Source organism: Sinohyriopsis cumingii, chromosome 19 (genome assembly GCF_028554795.1).
Source record: "Sinohyriopsis cumingii isolate HCF-2022 chromosome 19, ASM2855479v2, whole genome shotgun sequence".
NCBI lineage: Eukaryota > Metazoa > Mollusca > Bivalvia > Unionida > Unionidae > Sinohyriopsis > Sinohyriopsis cumingii.
In genome coordinates this window covers 1262811-1275089 of record NC_142979.1, presented here as the reverse complement: position 1 = coordinate 1275089, position 12279 = coordinate 1262811, and the positions used below count along the sequence as shown (strand labels likewise).

General features: G+C 34.6%; 1 protein-coding gene across 1 annotated transcript in view; it reads left to right on the top strand.

Annotated features, from left to right (window-relative positions):
• LOC149775038 (stalled ribosome sensor GCN1-like) overlaps positions 1–12053 on the top strand; it is a 218870-nt gene extending 206817 nt beyond the window's left edge. Inside the window, exons 49-52 of the mRNA XM_089943740.1 lie at positions 1544–1692; positions 2250–2351; positions 4036–4254; positions 6507–12053. Coding sequence (XP_089799866.1) covers positions 1544–1692; positions 2250–2351; positions 4036–4254; positions 6507–6635 — 599 coding nt within the window. The 3' untranslated portion in view covers positions 6636–12053. The remainder of the gene's footprint in view (positions 1–1543; positions 1693–2249; positions 2352–4035; positions 4255–6506) is intronic.
• Positions 12054–12279: the final 226 nt, after the last annotated feature.

Here is a 12279-nt window from a genome sequence, read left to right as displayed (position 1 = left end):
TTTTTGTCTTTAAAGGATGGTATTTAACTAAAATATTTCATTCTTTCCAGTAAAGTTTCCAAACTATGTGGATGGTTTTCACTTATGGTAAGGAAGAATCCTGTTGATCTTGGAATTGTAAGGTGAAAGCTCAGGGTCACTCTGACCTAGAGAAGAAAATTTGTTACTTCATTATAACTTGAATTCTCCTTCATCAACAGTTTCCAATCTTTTTGGATTGATTACACTGGGAATAAAGAAGAACCTTATTGATTTTGGGCTTAAAAGTCGAAGGGTCATCATCATTGTGACTGAACAAGGAAAAAGTGTTTGGGCAGATTGTTCTTAATTACATACCTGGACCACACTTTGTGATTGGCTTGTACTTGGTTCAAGGAAGAAGCCTATTGAATTTTGATTCAGAAGATCAGATATCAAAGTCACAGTGACTGGAAGAAGAAAAATGGTTTTTGCATTTTTTTAAATCGAATTCTCAGTATAGAGAGTTATTTAATTGTATCAGTGTATGATGTACCAATTATGGTATTCTTATTATGAAATGAAGTACAAGCTTTGAAAATTATCTGCTCTTTGACTGCTGGAATAATGTGGGCTGCCATTATACATGCACAGGAGAATTGTAACAGATTTCATTGTTAAATACATATACAAATTATTTTCATGTTGTTTAAAGAAGCTGGATTTTAGAAAATTTCTGCATACAGCAATGTACTGATTAAAGCTGGCTTGGTTTGTGTGACAGTTATTTTATCCATGTTTGGTAGTGAAATTTTATTTAAACAGTTTTTCAGGTCCCAAAGAACAGGTTTCATTGTATCCATCCAAAAAATGTAGTGTCCATTCCATAAATAAAAAGTGGGGCCCATGGACACATTTTGCTCAGAAAGTAGCAGGCATTTTTGAATAAGAAGACGTATGGGTCACAAATGTCCTCACTCATTTAAAAAAAATTAAAACAGTTCTCTATCAGTCTTCCCTTCTATGGGCCTTCATACAAAAGAGCTTAGTTGCCGTGGTAAACATCCCCCAAATGTTGGACGCTCAAGTTTGCATTTTTCCTCCCCGTATTCTGCCTGGGAAATAAATGCAGAAGGACGTTGTTGAAGATTTCATGTTCTTTTCTGTATGTTTTGTACTTATGTGTTCTTAAACCTTATGCATGTACAATGATGATTGACCATATGCTCAGCTCTCAGCTGGTATCCAAGCTAATCAAAATCATGCAAATATTTCTGTCAGGCAGTGAAATTGCTTGTTGTGTGCATCTTTAGCAAAAAAGCTAATTTTGTTCAGTAAGCCAGCTTGGGTACACAGTCTAAAATCAACTGTAGCAATCTTTTAAATTTTTTTGTTATGGACATTTATTTTATATGCAATCCTGTATGTGCCATGGAGACAACTTTTGCCCCAAAGATTTATTATCACTGGCACATTATCTCAGCTGATAATAAACAATATTAAGTGATACAAATATATATGTTCATGCTTAAAAACCTGAATTCTTTTCTTCAACATTTCATGCAATGTTCTGTTTGTTTGATAGCCTACAGTCCCAGTGTTGACTGGACAGTGCGCCATGGCCGCAGCATTGCCTTGGGGGTAGCGCTGAAAGAGGCAGGAGATTTGTTATGCACAGCTAATTACCAAGACAGTGTTAAGGAGGCTGTGGTACAGCTTACAGATGCTGACAGAGTATGGATATTCTATAGTTTGTTAACCTCCAGTTTCTCGATTTAAGAATCATATTATGTGCAATACCTGTGACCAAATTGCCCAGCACATCCATTTTTCATTGTGAGGTGCAAGTGCCAATATCTGTGTGGGTTAGAATAGTTGGTAGAGATGGACAGTCAGTGAATACAGCAATCATTATTAGAGCCCACATGGCACAAATACAAATTTTTTCTATACTTTTTTAAAACAACAAGTTTGAAAAGTTTTCAAAAATAAGATTTTATTATTGTTTCAGATTTTGAAATTTATTCATCTTTATCTTAGAGACTGTTCTATCCAATCATTAGCATATAATTTTCAAAAATTAGGGGATGTCAATTTTATAGAAAAAAAATATGTACCTTTATGAAGTTGGCATCATATAGTTTTATGCTTTGTTCAAGAGTAATTAATATTATAACTTATTTACAGCCAACTTGTTGAAATTATTTTTATTCACACCTTTCAATGTTTTCTTACTTCTATCTTATGTTTCCTTTGTAAATAATATTTATTAATTTATTCCTTTATTTCAGATTCCACTTTGTTTGAGTGGCTATAGATGTGTAGGTTATCTGTTGGCACACCAGATAAAAAATGACTGCTTAACGGAGGAGCTCGTTCCTCTGTTGATAAAGGTACAGTCTTCATGACTCAATAGTTATTTTGAATATTGGTCATGCCGACATTGTGGATGGATGGATGGATGGACAGACAATAACCTAATATGCCCAACCTTATGCCAGGCATATATAAAAGATGAATAACATTAAACAGTTATTAGAATAAGTCAATGCTTGCACATCATATATCAAGTGAAAAATGTACAAGGTCTTCTTACCTAGATAAGTTTTTATATAAAAACATTTCATGCTGACTGTGCTGTACAAATCAGTAGCATATCCACAGTCCACTGGAGGGAAGTGACTTGTAGTACAGTAGTATCCTATGATCAAATTACTGCCCATTTGACATCATAAGCAATATCACTACCTACACAAACCATTTTACCCTCGGGTCAGCCTCATTTTGAAGTGTCATATCTGTTATTTAGTGTTGCTTTTTAAAATGAAAAGATTAATAAATTTACTATATCAGAACTCATAGATTAATAATTAAATGTTTTTTTATAGCCATTATGTATAGCAAATTCTTTTGAAAGCAAATTCAATTGGATGAAAGTGTTTCTGGCAGTTTTTAGTAGATTTCAACTTGAGGTGGCAGTGGTGATATTAAAAATTGTAAGGGGTAGGTAACTACCGTTATTTTTTAGACCTCGTTTGCAAAATAATACCGTAAGCTGCTTTTTGTTGCTGTAGTTATGGGTAGAATCTATATTTAACTTACTTATATTCAATATTCGGAACATCCCAAACATGATCAGAAAAAAGGAAGAAAAAAATAATACAAACCACAGGTGATCTTTGCATGTCAATTATTTTTTTTACAAATAGAGGAGGAAAAAAAGGCATTATTTAGACTTTGTACTTTAATTATTTGGGCAATATGGCGATGGACATAAGGGGTGAGCTAAGAACACTGTCTTGTTTTTTCAATAGGCCCAAGGATGAGAGCAAACTGGAATACTTTTGAAATTTGCTTGTTTTAAACTGCACTGGTAGTATGTGAGGTCTTTTGGTGATGCAGAAATATGGCAAATTTTGCAGCTTTCGACAAATATATGTACAAACTTAAATTTTAGTGTTTCATTATACCATATGGATACATGTTACAGGGAATATAGTCATTTTGATATATGTCAAAATTGTTTTAGTCCGTTCAATGTAGCAGAAACACCAGTTGTTATTCTTGACCATTGTAGGGTTGCAAGCTTCCTATGAACACTAATGCATTTAAATTGTATTGTTTTTCACAATGTCCACATGCAAGCATCAAAATAATATTCCAGTTGGAGGTTATTCATGCATAACTTTGATTTTGTAAAAATATGAACTTGGTTGCCACACGTGGTCAATCTCAATTTTTAAAAAAAAGCTCCAATTTTAGCACAGAATGGCTATTTTATTGCTAAGTGTGATGTCACAAGCACATACCTATGACATCATATCAAATAATAATTTAAAAAATCAATTGCAGTTTTAAGTTTTTAAAACGTTAATACATCTTTTGCTTTGATATTATCTGGTCAATAATGTATTTGAAAATTTGTGGATTTTTTGGCCAAAATGAGCTCGTTTAGTACCTATACCTTTGTTCACCGTTATAACCCATGTTTAGCATCTGTGTCATATGGATACATTTTCTGGTATTTTATGATGATATTATATAACGGTTTTCACTACAGTGTATGTATCATTTCAGGGCATGAAGCATGATTCCAACGAAGTAAAGCAGCTAGTTGGACAGCTTGTTTCCTATCTGACACACCTAACGGAGAAACCCCTACCACCAACCATCTGCAAGCTTTTGATCCCATCTATGGTAATGGGTACTAAAGAGAAGAACACTGCAGTCAAGGCCAACTGTGAATTTGCTCTCATATCCCTCCTCAAACTGAGAGCTGGGGAGGGCAGCCTGAAGGTACGAGTATTCACATATTTACACTATTTCTTCCCCTTATCCCACAGGTAAGGTTACATTTTCATGCATTTTAACTGATTGCTTGACAGAAGATGACCTTGAAAAGGTACATAGTAGTATACAACATATTTTAAAAAATAATTTATTGTAGATACTAATTAGCCCTTTCCTCCATGTGTGTTTCCAGTTAGCCGACTGTCCCTGTTTTTTGTTGCCAACGCAAACACTCCATCTCCCAACTCCACCTGCATTAAAAAATGTCTGAATTTGATTTTTGCATCTAACTGAGCTAGTTTACCCCAGTACCTGAAATACTTAGTACAATTCATATACTACACATTATATATACTAATTACTATAATGTAAATGTTTTAAAATATTTTTTTACGTACCTACCCTAATTTTAAACCAATGCAATAGGAAACATATATTTTTTTGGCCTTATCAAGGTTTTGATATGAACTATAAGATGTTCACTATGAATTACAGTTCAAATCCCACAATTACTGTTACCTGTTGTACGTACATCTAGTCAGCTTTTTCCTCTGTAATTATTTTATGAATGTGTTATCATCAGCAAAACATTAATTTCACTCTTTCTGCCTGCAGTGGTGACAGAAACAGTTGTGATGGTTTCATTTAAAGTTTTACAGTCTTGATTTAAGTCTTGAATTCTGGTTGGGATAACTTTCATATTTAGACTGTGGAAGTGATAAGAACTGCCCTTTTATTTCCATAACCATCCATACTTTTACACTTCCTTAGATATCCAGGCAGTGAGAAAGTTCCAAGCCTTGAAGAGTGAAAGCATTTACCATATACTTAGAATGTTGAGTCATTATACAGTGCTCTTTCATATTTGTACACTCTCAGGAAATTTGAAAATGAAAATAAAGCTGTATTTGCAAGGGATCAGGTGAGACATATAATTACAGGGATTTCTTGTTCTGATACACTGCCATCATAACCTACATACTATACCCCACCATAAAACCATAATTTCTCCTTCCCTTGGCTTGTACCCTCTGCAGGCTCAGCAGTGTAGAATAGGCCCAAAGTGCTCTTCCACATGTAAGAGACGAATGTTGGAGGTGGGAGTTGCAATGGCTCAGTGGTTAGCATGCAATACTGAGGGGTGTGTGTTCAGATCTTACCTTTGGATCACTTTGGGTCAGCTACTGTGGTACTTCACTTTACTCCAATTGCCTTGGCACTAAAATCTCTACTTGTGTTGCAGTACTGTAAAAGACCATTCCAATCCAAACCAAACTAAGCTAGATGGTTCAGAAACACTATTCTGCAAAAGATACTTAAAATTATATTGATAGAAAGCTGTGTATATATACAGTATGTATACTGTGGTTCAGAAATTTCTGCTGCTTGTGCTTCTGGACTGCCTAGATAGTGCAATTCTCTTCCATTCAAAGTCTGACACTACAGTATAGATGAGGTGGAGCAGTCATGTGTGTGATCTTCTTAAGACTCCTTGTCAGTGTTGAAGTGTTTCACGAATGACTTGAGAGAATCTTTAAAACATTTCTTCTGACAACCCGTGATATCACTTTCCCTCTCAGCTCATCATAGAAGATCTTTGGTAGTCAGTCTTCTGACATCCTGGTGATGTTACGTACCCATCTCAACTGTGATTTCATCAGTTGAGTGTGGATGCTTGGAACATGAAAATATCAATAACTGGGACCCATCCTGCTATCTTATCATAAGTTTTCCCAGGCAGTCCATGTGAAAATGATTCAATTTCTTGGTATGGCATCTGTACACCTTCCAGGTTTCACATGCATACAGCAAGGTTGGCAAACCTGTGACTTTGTAGACCATACATTTTGGTTGTAGACTGATCTCTCTGCACTCTCATATATTTACACATAGTCTGCCAAATGCCACACTTGCTTTAATTATTCTGGCATTGGTTTAATGATCGATGTGGGATGCACATGATGGTTTTAACAACACTTTAACACATTATTGGCTGTATCATAACATAGGAAATGGGAGCTAAGTGCCTTCGCTAAGGACACAGCAAGTCATCTGACCTAGTCTGGCTTGGACCATGAAACCACAAACCTTGGATTACGAGTCTGGCATTCTTCCAGCTGAACTAGCGTGTACCCATAATGCATGTGGCTTTTAATTTGCATCGTAGACTTATCACCAGACTTGTCATCAAATTTATCATTAGGCTTATCATCAGGCCTATCATCACTTTTAAACTTTTTTGTTCTTCTGTTTTCCAGGCTGTGATTCCCTTTCTGGATAGTGGAATGCAGGATGTACTGAAAGAAGTGGTCAGTAAATCACTTAAGAAGCTTTGTAATCAGCCAGAACTACCCATGGAACAGATAGATGAAACCATTCTTGTCTGAGACTATGCCAGTATTATCAGATTTTGTATTTGTAAAGCTACTAACACTTGGACTTTTATTCAGTCCCCAGTTTCACGTGTTTGCTTGTTTAAGAATTCATTTAAGGAGAGCAGTATTTTTTGCCAATATATTTGCGAAGTCATCAGCATAAAGACTCCATTTAATCATTGCTCCAACAACCATCTTTTCTTGATCATTTTTAACTCCAGTTGGATGTTGAGTGATGGAATCTATCTGTGCCAGCTGACTGGTAGAGGATGTGAGTTAAGTATGGACAGCATTTAGGAGTGAATTGACATGAAGCTGGATGAAATGAAGGTTGATTGGGATCGCTTCTGTCCATCTTTACTTGTGCTAAAATTATTAAACCAGAATGAGGCCCACAACACTGGCTTAGATTAAATGAAAGACCATTTTTCACTAGTTTTTGCTGTAAAGTACTGTTGCTTCCACCTACAAGCAGATGAACAGTTAATACTGGCAAGAAGAAAATTTGTTGATGAATCCGAAATTTTTTAAATTTACTACAAATGAAGTTGTTAATACTCAGATGATGCCAAGTTGGATGAAGTGGTGACAGCCTTAAAGTGAGAATGTGAATACAGCTGGTGCATTTACATGGCATATGATAGCCTGACTGAGTTTTAATAAAATTTTGAACTTGTTGCAGACAGTTAAATAAATTATATCACATCATCACTGCTTGTAACATCACTGCAACTTGAGTTCAAAGTATGTCAACAGTAAATTGACTTCAGTAATAATATTAGTCTTTGTATTACTTCCTGAACATAAATGAAAATACTTTAAATAACATACATGTATTGTGCATGTGGGAATGATATAATGGAAATGCTAGCCCATTCTTTCTGCAAGTAGATGATCGAAGTTGTCATTATACCTACAAATATTTTGGAGGTAAATGTAATGCTTACAGGCATAGACATTTTGCTGCTTCATTTATTTGCTCATCTTGCCGTAATTCTAAGTAAGTTAATGGTATGGCTCATTGTTTGTCATGCATCATGTGTCATCTCTCTGTCAACAGCTGTTTGTTACCACAGTGTCAGTCATATTACCAATTGATGTTTGATCGAACTTGAAATATGGATTAATATCATAAAAGTCTTAGAAAGTTTTGATAAAGAATGAGGTGATCTTGCATCTGATTAACTTAAGTTTTTTCTACTGATCTGATTTCTGTCAAACTTTGAGTATAAGCCTCCATCAAAAAGATACCAGACAAGTTCAGTAAAGAGCTTGATCCATGTATAATAATAAGGTGAGCATGCTACTGCACCAGAGGCCTCATTTCTTATCTGATTTTAATTTTAGTTAGAATGTTGCTTTTTATCGTCAAGATGACTTTGATAATGAGCAATGTCAATGCGTAGTATTGTGGCAATCTTGCATCTGATTGTGTTCACAATGAGCCAGAACCATGCATACTAATGAGGTGATCTTGAATCTGATTGGCTGAGCTTGCTACCAATTGGGAGGTATGTTTCTGGTCTTAAGATCTTAGCCAAGGTTCACAATGAGCCAGAACCATGCATAGTAATGAGGTGATCATGCGTCTAATTGGTTAAGCTTTATACAACTTGTGAGACTAATATCTGATCAGATTTTCAACCAACAATAAATGAGCTTATTGTCCATGCCTTGAGGAAAAGTGGGGGACACAGTATCAGATCATCCATCTGTCACTCTACTCAATGATTTTAAAGCTAAGATTAAGAGATGAAACTTGTTATACTTTTACATTACTAGAAGGTGAGTCATCTACCATGTTGTGGATTCTGTTAAGGTCAGGACTAGGATTTTATATTTTTCATCATACTTTCTCTCGCACTCTATAACTTGAAACTGATTCAGAATATGAGATGAAAATTTGTAAACTTGTACATCAGTACTACAGAGTGTCATATATCGCACTGGGGTTCTTTCTTCAGTAGTACTTATTTTCATCGCTCTTTCCCTTCTACATTGTAACTGTAAAGCCATTTGAGTTCTAGAGATGAAACTTGGTAAAGTTGTATATCATGACTAGTTGGTGTGACACACCACACTGGGGGATGTGTGTTATATCTTCAAGGTCAAAGTCATTGTTCATTATTATATTTTCGTAACACTTTCCATTCCAGACTATAATTTTAAAGTAATTTGGGATTAATGTACAAAACTTGTTGAAATTTTACATCATCAATAGAGGATGTATCAGGTACTTCATTGGAGTGATATCTTTAAGGATGAGGTGAATATTTTACATTTCTATGATTTTCCTTTCTGTTCCATAACTTTAAAGACATTTGAGAATATGGGATGAAACATACTCTTATACATAATGACTTAAAGGATTGTTGCATACCACATTTGGGTTATATCTTCAAGGTCAAGGTCACAGCTTAATGTTTTATGTTTTTAATCACACTTTCTTTTCCAGTATAATTTTAGAGCTGTTGGAGATTAAGGGATGCAGCTTGATGTATGCTGCTTGGTATGACTATACATCATCACTAAAACAACTGTTACATACCACTTTGGGATTTCCGTTTTCAAGGTCAAAGGTCAATATTTTAGGTTCAGTCACAGTTGCTTCAAGCTTAGCAGCAGTTTAAGATAAATGAGTGAAGCTTGCTGTACTTGTTTATTGTCACAGGAAGATGTTTTGCACTGCAATTTTGAGGTCTTTTACTTTTGTTAAAGGTCACAGATCCATATTTCAAGGTTTCTTTTCTTTCTGCTTTATATGCCTGCCCAGCAATTTTACAGCTCTGTCTTGCAGGTTAATGTCAAGTTTCATTATTGTGAACTTATGTGACTTCACCATGGCAAGTAGGGACAAAGCCCCCCACTAAATTTGCTTATTATATAAGGCTGTCCCATACACTTTAATTATGAGAAAGGCTTGTGCATGTTAATGAGCTCATCCTGCATCTGATTGGCTGAGCTCCTTCTCAAGCAAGTAATGGTACTTCTGACCTGGTTTTGATCAAACTTGGTTAATATATGAGTGGCTAAATTTGTGTCCACATTATAGAGTATATTTTGTTAGATTTTAATTAAATATGGTAAAGCTGTTGATGTGGTGTTACATGAATATTATAATGAGCCAGATTAACACATGCGATAATCTTGCATTTAATTGCCTGAACTTGTGAACACTTTAGCAACTCCATCTTTGAGACTTGTTAAATTGTCTTGCATCATCAAGATGTTGGACAAGTTTGAACACAAGCAAGATCTATGCATACATATATTTTACTAGGTCATCTTGAATTTGATTGATTCAGTTTGTTATTAACCTGAAGACTGAATTTGATTGGTTCAGTTTGTTATTAATCTGAAGACTGAATTTGATTGGTTCAGTTTGTTATTAATCTGAAGACAGAATTTTGATCCGATTTTACTGAAGTCTTAGTCAGTAATCTAATAACATCATGGTCTTATGCTGGTTCTGTTATTAGTGAAATCCATACATTTTAATGAGGTGATATGAATTGAGATTGTTATATCTCTGGAGACAATATTCCTTTTGAATTTCAATAAACCTTGGTAAATAGATTTAAATGTCTAGATTGGTTTATTCATTAGTGAGAGGTTCATATATTTTTGTGACTTTATCTTAAAGAATTTATTTTTTTCCAACTAGAGTAAAATAGGTGAAAGAGGCATTGTATAAAGGTTGGGAGATAGCTTACACGATATTGTTTTCACAAAGTATTACAGAGCCTGCTTAGGGAAATAGTCATCTGTAAATTTCTGTAATCCAGTTGAGAGAAATAAAGCCCACTTGGGATCTTGTTATTATTTAAGCTTATTTATGATCGCTGTTATGATCAAACATTTTTTGCAAGTTTCCTGTCAGTAATAATTGATTTCCAGTGTTCATTGTTGTAGTTATATTAAGTGCTAATAAAACTGTTGTGGTTTGGATTTTTCCATCATTTGCATTTGGCTTAGGAAATATGTATAATCTTCTATTTCATTTTCCTTTGAACATTAGCATGTACATTTCTTAAGCCTGAGTAAAACTGAACCAGTTTAATTAAACTGTTAACAGAGTCAAGATGGTTTGATTTAGCATTTTAGCAGAGGTTCTTTGATGTGCTCTGAATTTACCTGCAATTTACCTGTGCTCGATATCACATTTTAAAACTAGCCAAGATATAAAGTTAGAAGATGGTTAAGAGTAAATGAATGCTGACAGTGTTGCATAAAAGCTGTATTTGATTATGATGATTGCAGTTGATATGTTCAGTGGAATGAAGATCAGGGCCTAGTTTCACTAATGCAGTAGTAAAATACAGCTGAAGAAATTTAATTTGTCAATGTTTAGTCTGACTTAAATTTCTGCCAATCAGATCATTGGAGTTGAGATTCATGTCAAACTTAAGTTCTGTTGGTGAAACACGAGCCTGTTTTGAGACAAATGCTCATTTTACCTGGAGTTTTCTGTGCTTATTGAGCACTGGTTTGTCAATAAAAAAATGATATTCTAAGCCTTGCATTTTATTGTTTTTAGAACCTTTTGTTTTGCAGAAGAATATAAGGGCTGTTCCCATAAAACATATACCCCCCCCCACCCCGGGGGGAAGGCACTTTCAAATTCAACCAACCCACAACAGAAGCAATTTAAAAAAAGTATGATCCACCGTCAGATGTGTTTTAATCGAAAAACACTGCCCCCTACAGAAGCATATTTTTTAACATAATTCCTGGCTGTGGGTTAGTGGGCGGTAGAAGCGATTTTAATATTGGGTTGGGGACAGAAGCGATTTAAATGACAGTTGGCTGGAGGTAATCTACTGAATTCTTATAGATCATATAATCTACTGCATCTTTTTATTTGTATTCATTCATTATAATCAATCTTTTGTCCTTTTGTTTGTCTGTCAGCCAAGTATGTCTCTGATACTGTGAAATCACAAATTTTCATGGTGGCTTATTATTTGTAGATGTCATTGATCAGTCCCTTAATACCTACTAATTTAACATCCATGAATACAGATTTTATAATAGATATTTCTATTCTAATACAGAAATCATGAATTTGTATCCTTACTAAACTCTGTGTTTCCTGAAGTGATCAATATGTCTTGCTATTTTTCTTTGTTCTCAGTCACGCTGCTTTTGATTAGAATAATAGTTTAATCTTGTATTGCTTTAAATGTGTGGTCAGATTCTAGGATTCGTTATTATTTTTTTCAATAAATGTTTTGGTAAACTTATAATACATGATTTGTCAGGGAAAAAACCCATTGATGCCTGTGAAAGTAATGTTTCATTATTTCTGTCTACATGTACTTTTACACTATATCATTTCTTGTAAGAACATCTTTTTCAGTTTCCAATGTCTTATTTTTATGCCTTGTTGCAAGACTAATATAAAGTTATTAAAAAATATAGCAAGTCAAACATTTTTATATTGTAAGTTAGATTTTAAAAAATGGATGAAAGTCAAGGAATCATTTTTCCCAGAGTACTCATAAAATCAATGTCATTGCAGTTAACTGTATTGTCAACAGCATCATCATCATCATCACTGATGGCCTAGCAGTAACATTCTGCACTTTCAATCCAGTTGTCACAGGTTCTATCTCCCACTTCTAGTCTTTCATATGAGACGTATACCTAAGGCCTC